This window comes from Aristolochia californica, unplaced genomic scaffold (genome assembly GCF_029961685.1).
Source record: "Aristolochia californica isolate CCGP_79_NKW_82.1479 unplaced genomic scaffold, dmAriCali1.0.hap1 SCAF_12, whole genome shotgun sequence".
Lineage (NCBI taxonomy): Eukaryota > Viridiplantae > Streptophyta > Magnoliopsida > Piperales > Aristolochiaceae > Aristolochia > Aristolochia californica.
Window position 1 is genome coordinate 1,213,156 of NW_027181793.1, and position 21,657 is coordinate 1,234,812.

The window sequence follows — 21,657 nt, forward strand, 5'->3', positions numbered from 1 at the left end:
CACAAAAGAAGATACTCATCTGTGAACTTAAAAAACTAGGTTTCCAGATAGTGAATAATCTTTATAATTTTTTCAGAATTGAAGAAGAATCAATTGATCATTTTCGCCCAAAGTTTCACATAGAATCACCCTAAATCAGGCCTAATTTTCTTGAAAGGAGAAATCGTTGCAGTTCCTTGGTGTTTATTGAAAAATATGTGATTTGGGGGAAAATGGAAGAGGAAAGAGTTTTGGTTTGGAAGAGAGTAGTTTTTTTGCCTTGGAATTCGAGCCAAAAGGCCCTTCCAACTTCTTTATAATCACGGTTTCAGTGGAAAATTACAAAAGGACAAAAATGCCCTTCAATACTCAAAATTACATCTCCTAAAATACATATCTAAATTGAATGAAAATTTAGCTAGAGATAAAAATAAGACATTCTCTATCTAATAACCATATTATAAGATAAAAATGTAATGTGGAAAATATGAAAAATAACTAAAATACCTTTGGTAATAGCCCTGGGGTTTACATTTACATGCCTAATATGGACAATTCTCGTTTGTACATAACCCTATAAAGAAATTGTTAAACTAGCCTTCATATAGAAACTTGAACAATGATTGACACACAATATGAAGCAGTGGACAATGCCTACTTGCCTTGCAAAAAATGAGAGCAATCCTGCATTCTTTTTGGAATGACCTACAATATAAAACTAATCACAAAGGTTACCAAGGAAAATAAATTGAAAATTCCCAACAAAGTAAAACAAATATTAGGCACTGAGTAGCTTTCAGTAAATCTACACAAGCACTACTCCTCCATCCAGATTCCAAGCCCATGATTTTAAGGGTTTAAGTAGGTGAGTGGGTGTGGAGAGGAGGGAGGAGAGAGAACTTTGTGATAGCACGACCTTAGAATCTACTCAATGATTATCAAGTAGACAGTAAACACACTGACAACCTTCATTTTAGAATGTAATGATACCAACTATAAGGAAACTATCATTTAAAAAAAAAACTATAAGGAAACTATGGGCACACTGGAGCATATTGAAGATGTTGGACATACATTTATTGGCCTTCCAATCTTATGTATACCCATGACCAGAATAGGCGGGTGGGAGGATGAGTATCCTACCTTATGGGTGAACTTGCAAACCCAAACACACGCTGTTAAAAAATTTTGTGCACACTAAAATTTTATTGCGATCATGAATATATGGACACTTCCCATTTTCCTTGTTGCACTTTCCAAATCTAGTAAGAAACAGGCAGTACTCCTGCTTTTTTGCCAACTTCAATCTTGCGGTATCCAAGCTCCATCTGACCTTCTCAATTGCCAATATGTCTTTCAGCTTTCTTGTATCCCTAACAAGCTTGTTTCCCTTGCCAGTACGAACATATATGTTACAAAACATTAATTCACAATTGTTAGGATCTTAGGTAGGATTAAATTGTAACATATCTCTAAAAAGAGAGAAACTTTCCTCAAATATGTTGGCGCCACCTTGACTTTTCCAAAAACTACTTCCTTTTTTCTTGCTTATTCTTTTGTAAAAGAATCTTCCAACCTTGATTTCAAGTGGAGATTCATGCAAGAAGGAGCAGACTCATGGCTTTGAATCAAAACAAGAGTTTTGGCCTCTTCTAAAAAATTTCTTCCTTCAACTTATCCTCCTATCAAAAGAACTGATGAATCTTGGCACGATAAATCATTCATGCATGACCTTATTAATATCACTATAAACTCATAAGAAATCTGAGACCATGAAGAAAAATATTCTCATTCAAAGACTTAAGCTGAGTGGAGTTCCAACTCCTCAAATATTAAAGAATCAGATAGTGAAAAGAGTAGCATAGTAACCAAGGTGATTAAATTTTCTAAATACAATGAATCTAAACTCACATAGGCTCAAGAAAATTGCAAAAATATTTCAACATAAACCGATTTTCAGAAAAAAACTTGCAAACCGATTAAAACATCCATCTTTTTACAAGCTTCTTCAAATTTGAGATATATAAATTTTAATACTTTCATAGGATAAAGAGAATCATCACTAAATCATCTTCTACAGATAAAAATCTGAGAGCATGAAGCCATAAACAGGTGATAATAACAAGAATGAAAAACTTATCCCAACAAGCTTCAATCTTGCTTCCAAAAGAGTCTTTCATGAGTAGCTTTGGTCATAAACTCTTTATAGCATCTTCTTGACGTGGGGATCCTAAATCCAATGTTCTGATACCATGTTGAATTTAGAACCCCATGATTAGAACCTCTAGCAAAGTAAGAGAGGAAAAGTTGAAGAAAAAGAGGAGAGAAGAGAAGAGAAGAAGGTAAGAGAAGGCAAAAAGAGAACTTGGGTAGAGAAGAGAGAGCTTGGACAAATTGAGAGAAGAGGAGAGACTTTGATGCTCTACCCCAAGCCAAGGGCCTCTATTTATAGTTTTTGAGAGGAACTTACAATGTCAATAATGCCCTTAGGGTTACAAGCTTTACATAAGAAAAAACATAAGTAGATATGTTCTCCTTGACTAATTACACCCTTGTGCCATCTTTATGAGATGACTTCTTATTTACCATCTTGCCACCTCTCTTGGACGTGTGGACCTCTCCATACTTATGTAGACTTGAACCCATCCTCTAACAAGGTTGGGGATGGGTTTCCCCAAACCCAACCCGAAGGGATGAGCTGGAGATTTAAAATAGGGCAGGGGTTGGTCAAGGATAGGTCATATTTATGGAGATGGATCAAGTTTACGAGGACAAAGTGGATATTTAAGGGAATGAGACGAGGACATTGATTGGGCCAGGATCAGGTTTGACGTTTTGGGTTTTTTAAATTGTTTAGGCTTCTAGTTTCAGAGTCCGGGTTTGGGTCTGGTTTTTGAAACCCAAACGTGACCCATGCCCACCCCTAGCCCCTAGAGGCCGCTGTCGCAAATTGTCATCGAACGTTCTGTGATTGTAGAATTATAACTATCAAGACCCATCGGTCACGCCAGTTCTTTTAACTAATATGGGTTTCGATTGGGAACACTAACGTTCTAGCTCTGGAATAGAGAGCTCGTCGTATCTATGAAAAGGTATTGAGATCTAGGGAAACTTGTGACAGCAAGTGCCAGGGAAGAGGGGTTCTTAAGAAGGTGAGGCAGGTGTTGTGATTGGAGGTTGAAGATAGTGTGAGAGGAGAGGCAAAAGGCTGCAAAAGAGGTTTTCTTTGAGGTGGGAGAAAAGCGAGAGGAGGGCACTGATGGCATGCTCCGTCTCCTGATTGGACACCTTGAGGATAATCTTGATGAGTGGAACCGTGAGGGCATGGACTTTGAATGTCGAGCAACTACTGGGGAACCAACATAGGAGCTCAATGGTAGCCAGATCACTTAGTGTCACACTTTCTAAAGTCGGTGAGGCTGTTGACAGGAGGGCTAGCAGCACCTGTGGGTATGGCCTTGTTTCAGTTGGGTTTCTAGGTTGTTCTTTCTGCTCAAAGGTAAAGCCACATGGATCTTCAATAATGGAGCAATTTTACTTCTCTCAAAGTAAGAAAGCCGCATGGATCCTCAATAATGGAGCAACTGATTATATTGTTTGTTGCTCTGAATTACTTACAACTTGGAGAGCTATTAAGAACAAAATAGTGGAATTGCTAAATGGTTCTCATGGCAATGTTACACATGTTAGTCAAGTAGTGTTCTCTTCTAGTTTGGTTCTTAATAATGTTTTTTGTCCCAATTTTCTAATTAAACCTCATTTCCATAAGCAATCTTTTCTATCATTCTCTCTGTATCACCATGTTCGTTACTCATTTTTGTGCAATATAGGACCTACACTCGGGGAAGATGATTGAGACATGAACTGAATGAAAAGGTCTCTACTACCTTGATCAACTAAAAAAATCATCTTACTATTTCGTCCATTCTCCCTCTAGTTTTTGGCATCAACGTCTCAGGCATCCTTCAAATAAAGCATCTATTTCGTTTCCCTTATTAAATAGAAACTCTTGTAGTAGTCTGTCCCTTAGCTAAGTAGACTAGATTATCATTTTCTTTGAGCACATTTTTTAGCAAATCAACTTTTGAAATGTTGTATGCTAATATCTTAGGGGATTACCAAATTACATCTATTTCTGAGGCTCAATATTTTCTCACCATAGTTGATGATTTTACTAGGTTTACATGAATTTTTTTGATGCACCACGAATCTGAAACTCAGACTCACCTGACTAATTTTATTAGTATAGTAGAAATTCAATTATCTTCCAAGGTCAAAGTTGTGCATAGCGATAATGACTCTGAATTTACTCTTGCGGCCTATTACTTGTCCAAAGGAATTGTCCACCAAACAAGTTGTGTCAACACCCCGCAACAAAAAGGGGTAGCAATATGCAAACATAGACATCTGCTAAACATGGCACGAGCCTTGTTTTTTCAAGCCCATCTTCCTAAAAGTTTTTATGGCCTCCGCCAATCATCCACTTCATTGTAAGATTCTGAAATACACTACAAGAGGGGGAGAAGGTGATAGAGCAATTGAGATGTTTTGTGAGCTAACTTACCGAGAGTAAGTTTAAAGGGAATTGAGGAATAAATAGGACATCTCAAAGTGGGATAGAGGGTGTAATAGAAGATGATCATTTTTCAAGTACTTTGGTATGGGTACTATTAGCTATAGTAACAAACTTATCAAGAAGACACGAAGATAAAGAATTTAGCATATGTTTGTTACCTGAGAAATGTTCGGAGGCCCCAAAGTCTATTATCCAAGATGAAGAGGAGGAAGTGGAAGAAAACATACTTGAAGCAATAGTGGTAGCGGCCATAAGTAAAGATGGAAGGGAAGACTCCATAAATGACTTCATTTTCTGAAATGTTTCATAGTCTTCATGAGTTAGAGTTATCTTCCTAGCTTGTGAGTCAGCCTTTTCTTCCCGTTTATCATTTTTAACGGAGGTTGGATTAGTTGTGGCCCATTCTGGTTTGCCATGAAGCGTCCAACAACTTTCCACAAGGTGGCTTTGACCACCACAATAAATGCATATGCGATGCTCTATATGGGAGTAGCTAAGACCGATTCTACCACCTCTTGTTTGACCTCCTCTAAAATTTCTGTTGTGGCCTCGGTTGGAGAATGATGTACCTCTATTACCAGAATACATAGCAGAGGGAACATCATTATTTGAGTTAAGAGATGAATCAGGGATTCACAGCAAGGTTGCACTTATTTCATCGAAGGATGGAAGTGTGGAGGAGCTAAGAAGTTGAGTCTTAACAACTTCAAGGTATGGCTTGATATTTTTCAAACAAATTGTTGCCGCTAAAGCTTCCCTTTGCCTCTCTTGAACCGAAATATCGGTGGAGTATGGTTGAGTGATCTTCCACTCTTGAAGGAGAGCCCCAAAATTGAACCAAAAATTCATGAATATTGTCCCCTTGCTTAGTATTTACCATGTTTTGCAAGACATCAAACAATTTTTGTAATGAGGCCGTAATAGAATATAACTTAGCACAAGTGTCCTAAATTTTTTTGGCTGATTCCAAGTAGACAACATAGTTGGCTACATGTTCTTCTATACTATTAATAAGCTAACTAATAACCAAATTGTCATTCTTAACCCATTTGAGATAGAATTGACTCTCTTCATCATTCGGTGGAGAAGGTTTGGTTAAATGACCGAGAAGATCTCGAGTAATAAGAACTCTTCTTACCGATTAAGATAATTTGATAGTCCCCTTAAGGGAATAGTAGTAATTTTCAGTATGTCTCTCTTACTACTTGAATTTCCTATATCCATCTTGAATCAAATAAATGATTAAACCACAATCAAGATCCAATTACAGAATTTTCCAATTTAAGAGTGCGTAAAACCGAGGTCAGAACTCTCTTTAAATATCATGCATAAGCTACCAAATAGGTCAATCCAAATTCCCAAAATAGACCAAATAGGGGAAGAAATTCTTAAAAAAAATCCACAAATTCAAACTTGAAGAATCCTTGTACCAAATCAGCCACTTTCAAATTGAGATATAGTATCTTATCCACAAAATCAGGCACTAAATCATCAAAAAATTCGTGTCTATGTCAAGTGGAGTAACCATCCAGTAATGAATCAAATCCTCTTATACTCTTAAAGCAAAAAACCCTCAAGAGGATAGAGCGAAAATTCATGCCTAATCACTTAAGAACCACAATTTTTTTGAACTTCTTTGTCATCCTTTATAGCAAATAAGATCTCTTATAAATCTCATCTCATAGGGGAAAATCCCAACTTCCAAATAACATATTATCAATGACTTTAACTCAGAAAAAATTCAAAGAGAGAACTTGTCTCATGCTTTGAAGACTAATCCGAGTATAAGCAACTTGTCTTGAATCCAAGTTACCAAACAAGGGATCTTGAACATTAGGAAATTGAGCCAAGTCTCACGCAAGTATCTGAAGCTCAAATGATTTCCATCACATAAACATCATCTTCTCAAATCATCAATCTTGATAAAAAAACTTGTAACAGACGATCTTGAGCAAACTTGTAATTTAACTACAAGAAGACCAAGATTATAATATCTTCTTAACACCAAGAATTAACCTTCACAACTTCTCAAATGAAGGTCATCTTTTCTTTGTTGAATTTATGGAAAAGAGAAATACTTCATTGACTTCATTAACTTATTATAATCAGAGTACATGAACTTCTATTTATAATAGAGGAAGGTAGTAGAGTCTAATTACAATAAAACTACCTTTGTCCCAATTACACCCAAACTCTAAAACTTAAAGATAAGCTCTAGCATAATTAAATAACTCAATATAGATAAAAGACAAACATAACTCAAACTAAAACTCTTCTTTGACGTGACCATAAGACAAGATATTTTTGTGAGTCCTTCTTGATCTTCCAACTGATGTGATAAGGATGTTAACTCATCTAGGATGTGACCATAAGATAAAGATGCCTTTGTGAGTCCTTCTTGATCTTCTAACTTATGTGATAAGGATGTCTGCTCGTGGTAATCATGGTGGGTCCTATTTCTTATGGGCTTGGGCCCATCTTGTGGGTTTTCCTTGGTCGTGTGTCCCATCTTATAATACTCTTAGATATGTGGGCCTTCCTTGGCCGTGTGTCCTGTCTTATAATACTCTTAGATATGTGGGCCTTCCTTGGTCGTGTGGGCTAGAGCCCATCTTCCAACAATGTAATCCAGAGATCAAAGGCTCAACATAGAGCAAAAAAAATGTGTAAATAGTAACCAGAAATAACTTATGTCTTCATGGTTGGATTCATTCCTTCACGAGTAACTTGTATGAGATATTTATAAAAAATTTCACGTATACCTTAACATGGGGGATCCTAAACTCTAAGCTCTAATATCGTGTAGAATTTAGGATCCCATGATAAGAACCTCAACCAAAGTAAGAAGAAGGAGAAGAGAGAGAGGAGAGATCTACTACCAAAGGGAGAGAGCTTGGATGAGGGAGAAGAGAGCACCTACTAAGGAGGGAGAGATCTTGGATGATTTTGAGAAAAGGAGGAGAAAGCTTGATGCCCTACCTCTTAGCCAAGGCCCTCTATTTATAGCTTTTTACATTGCCCTTAGGGCTTCAACATTACAAGAAAAGAGACATAAAAGAGATAAGTAATTACAACTTCATGCCATCTTTATGAGAAGTCTTCTAATTACCAATATGCCACCTCTTGGATGTGTGGGCTTTCTCACCTTGGACGTGTGGGCTTGAGCCCATCTTTTAACAACCCTTATGAAAAAAAGAATACAGAGTTTATGATCTTGAACTCCATAGTGTTTGTATCCTGAGATGTTACTTTATTTGAAAATGAATTCCCTCTTAAACACATTTCTGCTACCAATAAGAGTCTCATGATTTCTCCTCCCATAGCCTCCCTTTTTTATGATGATCCTATCCCAAGCACACCTACTCAGTCAAAAATTTATGAAATTGCAAATATTTATAATGTTTCTTCCCCTCACATACCTTCTCCCACTCCTACGCCATCTTCTGCTCGTTGCCTATCCACCAAACCAATCAATCGACCCTACCGTCACGACCTAGACAATCATCTACCTCTAGCATGGTCACAAAATCAGGTACACCTTATGAACTCCTCACATAAAGTTTTTGCCAACTCATTAACCATTACCAAAAAACCAACTAGTTTCTTACAATCCATGAGGGATCCTAAATGGAGACAAACCATGCATGATGAAATTCAAGCACTACAAGCTAACCATACATGGACACTCGTATCTCTTCCACCTGGCAAGAAACCCATTGTATGTAAATGGAATGTATATGGGTATACAAAGTGAAGTTCAAATCTGATGGAACCATTGAGCATTACAAATCTTGCTTGATCGCAAAGGATACAACTAGGTTGAAGGACTCGATTATCGAGAGATGTTTTCCCCAATTGCCAAACTAGTTAGTGTATGTATTCAACTTACGGTTTCCACTATTCAAGGATGACATTTGCACCAATTTGACGTCAACAATGCGTTCTTACATTGTGAACTTGATGAATATGTGTACATGTCCCCACCTCCAAGTTTTGGATGAAATGGGGAGACTTAAGTGTGTAAAGTCAACAAATCATTATACGGCTTGAAGCAAGCTTCTATATAGTGGTTTTTGAAGTTTTCAATAGACCTAAAGACTGCTGGATTTCACCAATCAAAGATAGTATTCGTTCAATCCCACAAGGAAAGTTTTACTACAATACTTGTGTATATTGATGACGTGATTTTGGAAGGTAACAATCTTCAACAAAATGAAGATGTGAAACAATTATTATACTAGTTCAAACTTAAGGATCTTGGTGAACTCAAATACTTCTTGGGCATAGAAGTAGCAAGGTCTTCAAAGGGGATTTCTCTCTTCCAAAGGAAATATACAATGGAGATATTAGAAGATGCTAGATTTCTAGGAGCTAAACCTACAAGGTTTCCAATGGAGCAAAACTTGGTTCTTACACAATCCAATGGAGACCTCCTAAATGATCCTTCATCATTTAGGCATCTTGTGGGAAGATTGGTCTATTTGATCATTACTAGACTAGATGTGGTCTATACCATCCATGTTTTAAGAAAATTTATAGAAAAACCAAGTATACCGCACCTTCAGGCATCACATAGAGTCCTTAGATACTTGAAACAAACTCCAGGACAGGGTATTTTGTTATCCTCCACAAGTAAACTCCAATTAAATGCATTTTGTGATGCAGATTGGGCTTGCTACAAATACACAAAAGGTCAGTTACAAGGTATTGTATATTTCTTAGACAATCACTCATTTCTTGGAAAACAAAGAAGTAAACAATGATGGCTCAATCAACTGCCGATGCAAAGTATCGTTCAGTGACTACTACAGGTTGAAAAATTACTTGGTTGAAGAATGTTTTGAAGGACATGGAAATAAAACATATTCAGTCAGTCATTCATATTGTACCATGACAACCAAGCTACTCTAAATATTGCCTCAAACCCAGTCTTTCATAGCAAACCAAGCACATCGAAATAGATTGTCTCTTAATTCGTGAAAGATTCATGCAGGCATGAATAAGATAGCACACATACAAACCAAATACCAAACTGTAGACTTATTCATTAAGGTGTTGAGTTCGTCCCAATTTGAGGCATTACTCGACAAGTTGGGTATCATTAACATGCACTCCAACTTGAGGGGGAGTGTTGAAGATAAACTTGAAGACAAAAATCTTGTAGATAAGATAAGTATGATTTGATTTTTTATTTGATACGGAATATATCCCTCTTGTATAAATTTGTAACCTTGTTACATAATCATCATTGAAAATGTAGTTTTATTAGTATTGAACTGAAGAATAGAGCCAATTACATATTGTAACTTTTTCTCTTCTATTCTAACACATGTAAACATATTCCAGGGGTAATATATCACTAAAGTAGCATTATGACATGATAGTTTCAAAATGGATTTTCGACCTATTTGCATATAAGAGGATTTCAACGAGTTTTACCTATCCACATTACATTTGTTCTTGTTAAAAAATATTTTGTACCTCACATCAATCAAGCTTCTTCTATTCTCAAAAAATATAGATTGAAATACGTTCAACCCTAGGTTCACTACAACTTTGTTGTCCAGGAATGGAAACGATCGATCACCAATGGCAAAGTTACCTGACTGTCTATCGTACCTTTGCATGTTCACTGCATATAGTCACCTCCATTTTACATTTCCCCATGCATAGAAAATGATCCAATGATGTTTTTTAACCATTGTAGCATTGGTTCTGAAAAAAAAAACAAAAAAAAAAAAGCTCATCTCTTTTACCTTTGAAGCAACTTGATTAACACGTTGAGCGATAAACCAAGTTTTTAATATAGAAATGATGAGGCAAAATAGGTTCTTCATTAACTTCTTCGTTTATTTCAGTTGTGACAAAGGTTGCACTGATTCTACAAAAGGGGTTTTTTTAACCATTGTAGCACTAGTTCTGAAAGCTCATCTTTTTTACCTTCGGAGCAACTTGATTAACACCTTCAACAATTGGGTAGGGTCGGGTCAGGGATGAATTTAACAAAACCCAAATCTGAACCTGAACCCAATCTCCAACTCTGAAACCCAAACCCAAAAAAAACCCTATTTATCAAACTTGAACCCAACACGATCACCATCCTCATAACCCCGTCCCCATAAACCCGACTTAAACTTGACCCATCCCGACCCCATCCTCATAAAACATGACTCTTCTTAACCTCATTTTATATCTTTGTCTCGTATCCGCAAAAATTAATTGACTTTGATAGAAATATGTTTGCTACACGAAAAATCATTTCTCCCAACAAAAACTTTCCCTAGCAAAATTAAATCAGTTGATGGACATACCTTTTCTAACGAACTTAAAAATCTTTAGGAGAGATCTTCCCATAAAATTTTCCCTCTCCCTAAAAAATCTTTGACAATGGTGAATAAATGAAGCAAAGAGAAAGAAGATTTCTTCTACGAATTTACTAATTAAGAAGTTGAAATTTTTTCCTGGCAAATTTAAAATTCGCTAGAAAAAGTAGATATCTAACAAGAGGAAAGAGATAATTCCCAACGGAGTAAAAAAAATTTTGGGAAAGGTTCTTTTAGATACTATTCAATAAATGAATATTTTATATTAAATAAAATAATAAAAAGGTAATTAATAATTTTAAATTTTCTATTAGAGAAAAATCCAGCTCTCCTTGCAAATTCGAAAATTCGTTGTGAAAGGTTTTTTTATCTACATTTTAATAAAATAATATTATATTTTAAATAAAAATAAATTTGTCTACGATTATTATTGTTGTCATTAGTTTTAAATTAGGACGTCTAATTCCTAACATAGATGATACATGATTTGGGTACATCATCATAAAATCGACTAGGAGTGTTTTCAAATGCTACTAGCAGGGTAGATTAAACTTTTGTATGATAACTTATATATATATATATATATATACACATTTATATAAATAAAGTTGAACTCAAGGCACATGGGATTATCAACTGAGGTACGTACTTGACCATAGCAAACAACCCCTGCAGGGGTATATCAATATTCCAAAGAAACCCTCAAAGAGATCTCCCCCTTCAGGAAGCATATCGACAGCATCAGTAAGCTTCCTTGTATCAGCAACGTTTACTCTTCTCTCTGGATGCAGGAAAAGAATTGAATCTGAGCTTTTGTTTGCGTCCCAAGCACAAAATCCTCGCAAGCCACTACCAACTGCGATTATAAAAGCAGTAACGAGATCACGGCTGGTAGCATCACCATCTTCTTATCTACGACAGATATTGGAGCTGGAAGAGGTGTTTAATTCACGAGCGACAAGCGCAGAAGGAAATGCGAATGGAAATGGAGGACCTTTTTTCTCTGTTTCAAAAGTTTCTATCCGTCTCAGCTGTCATTCTTTTTTTCCGGTGGCTCATCACGCACTTTTTAAACATAGCGAACACGGCAAAGCAGCAGTTTTCCAGCGACGCAGATCTATCTGGTATATATGGTGTTTGTGTCAAGCACGGAATATTTATCGCTCAGTGATTTACAATTTCTTTTTTTCCTATATCTTGTTACTGGCAGAGACATCATCGTCATCAACATCGTCGTCGTTGTCGACGACGGTATGCCGGAGAAAGGGAAGGGAGGAAGCCCTGGTGGTGTGCTTCGGAGAGATGCTGGTGGATTTTGTGCCGAACGTTGCCGGAGAGTCTCTGGCGCAGACGTCAGGGTTCATCAAAGCCCCTGGCGGCGCCCCGGCGAACGTAGCCGTCGCCATTACCAAGCTCGGTGGCCGCTCTGCCTTCATTGGTAAGTTCGGCAACGACGAGTTCGGTAGCATGCTCGTCGACATCCTGCGGCAAAATGGAGTCAACCGCGACGGCATCCGGTACGACACCGAAGCAAAAACTGCTCTCGCCTTCGTGTCTCTCAAAAAGAACGGGGAGCGCGAGTTCGTCTTTTACCGGAATCCGAGCGCCGACATGCTGCTGACCGAGTCGGAGCTCGATCTGGAACTCATCAAGCGTGGTACAATCTTTCACTTCGGGTCCATCAGCTTGATCTCCGAACCCAGTAGGGGAGCACAAATCGCTGCCATGAGAGCCGCTAAGGAAGCTGGCCTCCTCCTTTCATACGACCCCAACGTCCGACTGCCGCTGTGGCCCTCAGCCGACGATGCGCGGGCCGGGATTGCGAGCGTCTGGAACCTAGCCCATGTAATCAAGGTCAGCGACGAGGAGGTGGCGTTCTTGACGAAAAGGGACCCTTACAAGGACGAAGTCGTCATGTCCCTCTGGTCCGATGAATTGAAATTACTGGTTGTTACAGATGGAGAAAAAGGTTGCAGGTATTTTACCAAGGTGAGACTAATGACGCCTCTCGCTCATCGTCCAGATCATCCTTTCTTTGTTTTTTGAAAGCATTTCCTTCTGTAGAGTTTCAGAGGGAAAGTGAACGGATTTGCAGTCGAGACAGTCGATACAACAGGAGCAGGTGATGCTTTTGTAGGCGCTCTTCTCTTCTCTCTTGGAAAGGATGATTCAATTCTTCAGGTCTCTTTTCTCTATCTCAACCCTTTTTCTAATCCTTTCTTCTACAGAGAAATTCTTAGTTTGAATCTATTGCTTTGGCGTGTAGGACGAAGAGCAACTGAGGAAAGTCCTTCGCTTCTCCAATGCTTGTGGTGCTCTTAGTACAACACAGAAGGGTGCAATCCCTGCTCTTCCCAACACTTCAATGGCCCTGGAATTGATTGAAAATTTTAAAGAATAGCCAGTTCCAAATGCTTCTAAATTGTATTCTATAAACACTATCAATAATCTCCCAATTTGTGTATCCCTTCATCCTTGATGTAGAAGTTCCAATATTATAGTCTGGGACCTGCGTGAGATTGAAGTCTTTTAGGAGAAGTAAATGAACTGAATCTCCAGCAAAATTGTGAACAGATATGAAGCTCTTCCAGCCCCATAGGGAACAATTTTAGCTACAAATCAGAAGGATGGGGAAGCTACAGAGCCACTTATCTTTATAAATTACCCTTGAAGGAAAACTGTTACAGTTACACCATCCTAAAATTAGCATCTACCAATTTTCTTTTCCACTAAACAAGAAAAACCTTGTTACAAGGATAATTACATCAATGGGGAATGCAAACTGTTGGGGATTGTATACAAGTTTGGAACTACGGTAGCAACGTCACATGCTCATCGCTCTGGATGATAGATCAGAGTCCCCTTCAAATTCTCCCTCCTGCATACATGAACATTATTAGCAAAGATTTGATATGGTTTGATTTTCAAGTACTGACAGGGGAACTTCGATAAACTTGGTGCTAACAAAGCATAGGAAAAGTAGAAGCAGTTTAGCACTATCCTCTTTTGAAAACATAGATCATAATAGTTTGATATGTGCCCTAGGTTTTTCCTAAAAAGTTTTAGACTTCTTTGAGAAAAACTACCTTTTAGTAGACAAGCATATGAAAATGCAGATTACTTATAAGAGAAAGATAATATACCACTTGATCCTTAGACTTGGTCTCTGAAAGGTAACGTTCTAGTGCTCCACTCCCACAAAGAATTTTAGCCCCACTACCAGGAGAATGTGTAGAGCCAACAGACGACTCATCTACCACCACGGCATCCACTCTGTCATTTCCTGTTTTCTCATCTGGGATCTGACACAGTGAGTTAGAACAAGCTCAGTAAAAGCAGATAAATTTACATGATAACATGCTTAACTCAATCCTCTACTGAATAAAAAGGAAGAAAAACCTCAGAGAGAGAAAGAAAGAGAGAGAGCTTTCCAACAAGGATATATAACTAAAAGTTCTCTATAAATTATAAAAAATAAAATCAAATGGAAATGTAGTCAACCATTGTTTTACCAACCTCATACATGGCTTCTGTAAGAATACTCTCCAGGATAGCTCGCAAGCCTCGTGCACCAGTATTTTTAGCCATTGCTTTCTTAGCAATCAGCCGCAATGCAGTCTCAGTAAAATGCAGCTTGGCCTACAAATGAGAAATAAAATAAGGATCATTCATAGTAGCTTCAACAAAAAAGCTAATGAAAATTAGTTGAATCAGATTCACAGCATGTATCATGACTTACATCATTCATGCTAAACATTTTCTTGTATTGTTTACCCAAAGCATTCTTTGGCTCAGTAAGGACCTGTGGCACATTTTTGAAAGAAAAAACAGGAACTTACAAATGGCTCAGTAAACAACAGTTTTCTATTAAGATCAAAGTTAGGGTGTCCACAATTGACATAAAAAAGCTTGAACCAACTAGACAAAACACAAAAAATGAAGTAGATGGAAAAAGATTTACTTGAACAAGTTGGTCTTCATTTAGAGCTGACAAACTAACAAGGATTGGAAATCGACCTATAAACTCTGGTATAAGGCCATATGAAATGAGATCTCCACTTTCAACCTGAGAATAGCACATGTAATGTTCAGCATATATCCCCAAGGGTTTAAGAACCCAGGTTACCGTGTTTTATAAAAATCTGTTTGACAGACAGCAAATCATATGTACAAGTGAATTGGCTCTCACATTTTCCAGCAAAGATGATGTAACAACAGCATTTGTTAATCCACCAGTTCTCATGTTTGCACGAACTGGTGCTCCAAACCCAATAGAAGAATCTTGCCGTCTACCATAAGTCAAAAACAAAACTCCACCAGTTAGCAGCTGGTATACTGAAAAGGAGCTCGGCAAACATTCGATGCAATGAGAAATACCTTTCGGAGATGGTCTTTTCCAAATCAATAAAAGCACCTCCACATATGAAAAGGATATCTTTAGTATCAATCTGTAGAGATCAATAGGTATTGGTTAAAGAAGACACCTCCATTAAAGTCCATGCATCAGTTAACTTTTGAAGTGACTATAGCTAATAAGCTCAAAATACTAAAGAGGATGATGAAAAATAGCAAAGTAGACGAGGATACTTGAATGTTATCTCCGCGTGGATGTTTACGGGCACCCTTCTCAGGAACATTTACTATCTGGAATAAAAAAATCACAATTGTTATAAAATGACTGAAAAGTTCCTTAAAAAAATCTAGGTCACAAAAACAAAAGACATAATTTATGGTCAAATCATTTTGTAAACATATATCTATGCAGAATGCTCCAACCAATAGCAAAAGCATATTAGATGCTACAATCAATCAGGAAATTATACATATAGATTACGTAAACAACCTACACATGGTGCTGATCCTGAAGGGGAGAACAGGTTTCAGAACCTGCATTCCAATCTAATTTACTCACTGGCAATCAGTAGTAATTCATAAATGACTTTGCATGACAAACTTTCAAGTATGGACAGAATCAGTTTCAGCACTAATGGTCCCTCAGGGTGGATCTCAGAGCATATGGTGGATATGATATGTCAAACACATCAGTTTGTCCCCACCAAATCTCAGGCCATGCCAATGCCTCCAATCCCAGGAAAGAGCTGGCCAGGCTACCCACCATACAAGGGTGGATCATGGAGCAGGCTGCGCATGAAGAAACGAAAGGATAATGTTGTTATTATTATCATTCATTGTTTCTGAAACAATATGAAATGAGATCTCATTAAGAAAAAGAGAACAACCAAGCTTGCCAAAAGTAAGAGGAGCATTTGTTCTTAACTACTAAAATTCTATATTGGAAGATCAAAAGAGCCTCAAGCAGGTGAAGCTGAGCAATCATATCCATCCACAAATTGATTGAATCACACCCAGCATAAGCAAAAAATTATCAACTTAGATCGAATATATAATGCAGAATGATGAACTTACAGTTCCTTCCAGCATTTTCAGCAGTGCCTGTTGAACTCCTTCCCCAGACACATCTCTACTGATATTTAAACTCTCAGCCTGTGCATATAGATATCAATAAGTGACGAATTATGTAAGTTAATTACATTAATTTTTTAACAATAAGAAAATACAAGACCTTCTTGGTTATCTTATCAACTTCATCAATATACACAATGCCTTGCTGAGCAGCAGCTACATTAAAATCAGCAACCTGAAGAAAGGACAAAATTTTGAAGCAGGCCAAATTTATGACTGGGGAAAAGGCAATATCAGACACTGAGAAGTCGTTGTTTAATGAAGGGTTTGAAATCTAAGTGCAATGTTATACATTTTACATATACAATTACAACTACAACTAAAACTACAATGATCCTTCAGGTAAACTTGACATTCCAAGGTTTCCTATTATGCAGTTGCAAAGTGAACTTATGAAAGGCCCACTCAGTAACTGGACAACGACCCAAACATCCTACTAGCTGGAACTTACCAGCCATATGCTCAGTTATAAAAATGAAATTGCCAGTGGTTGGCTTGAAGTATAAAAATCTGCTGATTGGATGACTAAGGTAATCTAACTCACTAAGTTTCAGAATGCAAAAATATCCAGCGGCAGACTTCAAAGAATAGGACTATTGTCAATGCACATGCCACAGATTCAGTATGATGTACATATATACATATAAGTATTACCGTAAGTAACTTGTACAATATTGACTCCACATCTTCACCAACATAACCTGCCTGCACATGCAGCTATGGCTTGTCAGTTTCTTTCAATGTAATAGTATGAAACATATAACTAGAAGTTATTGAAATGCTCTAATCTAGGTTAGACTGAAATTCATATACTCACGTAAATCAAACTACATAAATGCAGAAAATACTTGAGTAATATAGAATTGCTAACATTCAATTTGATCTGAGGGTTCATTTTTGTATCTTCCTTTTGCACATTCAGAAGGAACTTTAAAAATCAATTATGTTGATCGGGATCATGAAGATGTTTAAGGAGAGTCTTTTTTTTTGTTTTTTTTGAATGTTGAGTGCCTCACCCTGACAAGAATTGAACCCAATATCAAACAAAAAAAACCCCACATGGCCACTGAGCCAAAGGACCAATACAAAAAACAAGAAGTCTTCAATCCCAATTCATACAATATAAGGGCATGAACTCTAAACAATAGAATCTTTTTTTTTTTTTTAAATGATGCAGAATTTTATTATGAGAGCTCAAACGAGCTGATTACACGAGGGAAAGCCTTCCCAAACAATGAGAGGTTGCTGGGAGGTTCCAAATTTTGCCAATTTATCAGCCAAAGAACTCTAAACAATAGAATCTTGCAAATTAGTAATACCATTATTTTAAGAACGAACAGCCTCCATATGATACATGACAAAGGCAACAAAAAATGAACTTGCCTGTGTTAATGTTGTTGCATCTGCAATGACAAATGGCACATTCACAAAGCGAGCTAATGTTTTGGCAAGCAGCGTCTTCCCTGTCCTTTCAGCCAACAATTATGGTGTGTAAGTCAAATTGAAATAAACCTAATGAAGAGAACCATCAGCAATTCTTCCAACTATCGACAGGAAAAATATAATAGGCAGATCAAGCAAAAAACATAAACTCCACAAAGAAAAATGAGAGGAGGAGGCTATTACACCAGAAACATTACCCAACATATCTTGCCATGGATGGAACTAATCAGACTACATACAATCAGATGAATGTTTGTAGCTTTGATCAAATGAATGGTTGTAGCTTTTGTTTTAACTACATACAATCAGATTATCACCCACTAGGAAAGTGTTTGAAAAGTGGCTGCTTCACTTTGAAGCCTTCACAAAGTCATTCATTTAACGTAATCTCGTATTGCACACTATTTTACTACCACCATGTGCCATGTAAGTTGCAGGTATGATTTAGGGTATACAGAAATGAACAGGTTGACCAATGCAATAACACGAAGGTACATATTGATCAAACATACTGTAATGGACTCCACATTGTCTGATGTGACTGATAAAATATGCAAACCTTATCACAAAGTAAAGCAAGCACGCTTTCCACCAGTCAATTAAGTCTAAGAATATTGGTTAGTTTGGCTATCACTTGCCCATAAAACATTCAGCCATGCCTTCCACCAGTCAATATCCTATGGCTCAGAATAGTTGTTAGTTAGGCTATCACTTGGCCACGAAAAATTCAGATCACGACAAAAGATTACGAAGTTTCAGAGGCCATACCCGAGCCCGTGGGGCCCATCAAGAGGACATTGCTTTTCTCAAGCTCTACTGAATCATTATCGTCATTATCTGCAACAGGAGCCCCTGCATCTGATCCGGACCTGGAATATGAATCAGTAGAATTCAGATTTGAGTAAACCCTAAAAAAGGAAGGTAGATATCTCTTGCAACTGCACAACAATTTTCCTTCTGACAAATAATATGACAAAAACTTTCCGGTTTAATTCCTTTCATCCTCCCTTATTTTCTTTGAGATTGATTACGAAATTGCTAGTATTGAGGCATAAAATTAAAGACGAGAACTAGGAAATTGGATGAGCTAAAACATAAGTAAAATACAAAATAATAATATCCTAGCTAGAAGGTTCATGAACTAACCCTTTTTGCGAGGAAGCATGGTATATCCTCTTGTAGTGATTGTACACAGCTACTGAGAGAATCTGTAGAGGACGGTGACTTCAATAAAATTACAACTTATAAGTACAAAAAAAATATTTTTTTCAAATGGAACAAGTTCATCCCATTCTGGCCGGAAAATTACAGACATATTCCACAAAACACCAGGCCCACCCTCCATGCACTTGAAGACTCAAATATCCATACTTTTACAGATAGGAGGTCTCAACTTTTTGTAGAAGCCACAATTCGATACATCATTCATTAAGCCAAAATACTTCTTAAGCAAGAGAATATACCAGAAATGAACTTAAACTGTTGGAAAAACAAGGACATTGGAATTAACAATTTATACAATAAAGATTCCCGCCCTATTTTGGAGACCTGGACTCTTTCTAGAAGCCAAAATCCGATACTTCATTCATAGAGCCAAAATACTTCTTAAGCAATAATATACCAGAAATGAACTTAAATTGTTGGATAAACAAGAACATGGTAATTAACTGTTTATAGTATAAAGATTTCCTCACTCACAAGCAACAGACCAAACATACCCTTAAACTACAAGCAAATGCAAGACAATCATTTATATCCTCAAATTTTTCCTTTTTTTTTAGAAAGTTTACTCCAAGATAAATTGACAGAATGGCTTCATGAACGAACAGTTACAAGCAGAGATGGTTTTCACTTGCATAATCAGTTCTTTGATGAAACAAACGCTTCAAAACACCATTGTAAATAAATAACTCATCCTTAAAATTAAAATGAGATGTTTTATTGACCAAATGAAGAAAAAAAAAAGAAAAAATAGAAACATAGAAAAGTAGAAAAGTAGAAACGTAGAGATAAAATAAGCTTAGAATAAATTTCCAATGAATCACAACTTGAAACATCCTTCAATCACTGGGATATTGTACAGTACTTTTTTTTAAAAGATTGTAAACTACTTTTTGTCAACCGATAATTGGTGAGTTAAATTGATTAAGATTTGACAGATTATAAAACCCACAAATTTTCTAAGAGAATAGATGTCTATATTTGCAACTTTTTGCTCCTTGATCTCTACATATTTCTCAAACTAAAAGAAGGAACTATAAACAGTTACCAACATCGTTCAAGTGAATAATTAAAACAGTGACTTTATTTTTTATCTGTAAGAACTACATAAACAAGAATATTAAACAGCACATAAGACATTTTCATAGTTATCTTCAGCTTCTCTGAAAAAATACCTAGATGGCAGAAAACTTATGGCTACATCAATCTAATTTGTTATATCCTCACAAAGGCCACAAAACTTTATAAAGTGTCAGTCTGAAGTGTCCAATAGCTTTCTTGATGCAGCACGAAGTGGGTCAAGTGAAACAACAGGAACCAATTCAGCAATCAAATATTAAAAGCATAAAGTCAACAATGCATTGAAAATTGTCTGCATCCTTCTCTAATTTTGTAGGTTTAATAGTAAGAACGAAAATGTAAAGCCAACAATTTAAGTATAAACAGGTAGGGAATCCAATAGTCTCAGGTTTACTTGATCTTACATGTTGCATCAACTTTTACTGAAATGCTTCATCCATAAACTGAACTTGCTCTTCAGTTCATAAGTCTAGATGAGCATACATCATCTGCGTTTAGACCAAGAGCACTACTCTAAAACACAATACCTTTTTTGCACGCTCCTGTCCGATGACAAATTTGTCCAACCCCTTGTATATCTCCTTAGGCGTTGGCAAATCCTTGCCCAAATTGGACCCGCCCCAGCCTTCCTTCCCTCCTGTACCACCTCCGCTACCAGCCCCACCCCCGGGCCCAGCTGCCCGTACCACATTCACATTTGGGGCAAAAGGTGGACCTGGCAGAGTATGCACTGCCAAGCCGTTCCCGGACCCATTGGGCGGCCAGTTCTCCGGTGGATCCCCACCATACGATCTCAACGTCTTCCAGAAGGAAATCCTGAGCCTGTCCCCGTGATCCTCTTCACCACCATCATTGCCGCCCCCACATGCATCTTTCCTAGAGCCACGATTGACCCTCCCGATCTCGATGAAGCTCCCTTGCAGCGGGATGGTATTGTAAGGGCGGAAGTAGAAAGCAGTCTTACAGTTAGGACAGAGATTGACTGCCTGGAAGGAGGGACCACGCTGATCGGAAGCAGGGGTCGTCGAAGATTGACGATTGGAGAAGAGAAGGTCCATCTGCTTGGAGCAACGAGGGCAATTGGCCTCCGCGCGAATCCTCCGCGGTTGCTGCGAATCATCGGGCGATCCACCGTCACCGCCCACGCCCCCGCCACCGCCCCCGCCATCCGATTTATGTCGCTCTTGGAATCTGATGAGAGACTCTCGGCGCCGGTTGGCCGGAGAGTTGAAGTTGATACAGGTAGAGATTGAGGAATTCTGGGAGGAGAGAGTTTGAGATCTGATGGCGGAGATTACATAGGAGGTTTGCGACACTGTTTTTCCTACCTTCCTCCACCGAAGAATTCCGGACATGATCGACTTCCCTTGTTACAAGAATCGTCCACTAAGCAAGAGAAAAAAATGAATCTGAAATTCAGCCGTTCTTCAACAGCATATGGAGAACCCTTTTTCTGGGGATTAATTCAGGTGGCCTTTGCATAAGAACGAGGGGAGAGAGAAGAGCAGGAGAATTCACTCATACAGATTAGATAACGTGGGAGAGTTTTTC

At 37.7% G+C, this 21,657-nt stretch overlaps 2 protein-coding genes across 2 annotated transcripts; one reads left to right on the plus strand and one right to left on the minus strand.

Moving 5' to 3' along the window:
* The first annotated feature begins 12,316 nt into the window (after nucleotides 1-12,316).
* Nucleotides 12,317-13,339, plus strand: LOC137946265 (fructokinase-2-like). Its single transcript, XM_068792489.1, has 3 exons — nucleotides 12,317-12,867; nucleotides 12,943-13,059; nucleotides 13,145-13,339. Exons 1-3 carry the CDS (start codon nucleotides 12,346-12,348, stop codon nucleotides 13,277-13,279), a joined length of 774 nt encoding a protein of 257 aa, XP_068648590.1. The 5' UTR covers nucleotides 12,317-12,345; the 3' UTR covers nucleotides 13,280-13,339.
* Nucleotides 13,340-13,526: 187 nt separating this feature from the next.
* On the minus strand, nucleotides 13,527-21,657 carry LOC137945943 (CLP protease regulatory subunit CLPX1, mitochondrial-like). The gene is made up of 15 exons (XM_068792053.1): nucleotides 20,634-21,657; nucleotides 18,952-19,013; nucleotides 18,574-18,674; nucleotides 17,742-17,825; nucleotides 17,017-17,063; nucleotides 16,463-16,537; nucleotides 16,306-16,383; nucleotides 15,466-15,522; nucleotides 15,256-15,326; nucleotides 15,068-15,167; nucleotides 14,840-14,944; nucleotides 14,618-14,680; nucleotides 14,395-14,517; nucleotides 14,022-14,180; nucleotides 13,527-13,756 (listed from the first exon to the last, which is right to left on the minus strand). The coding sequence occupies exons 1-15, from the start codon at nucleotides 21,459-21,461 to the stop codon at nucleotides 13,703-13,705; spliced, it is 2,007 nt and encodes a 668-aa protein (XP_068648154.1). The 5' UTR covers nucleotides 21,462-21,657; the 3' UTR covers nucleotides 13,527-13,702.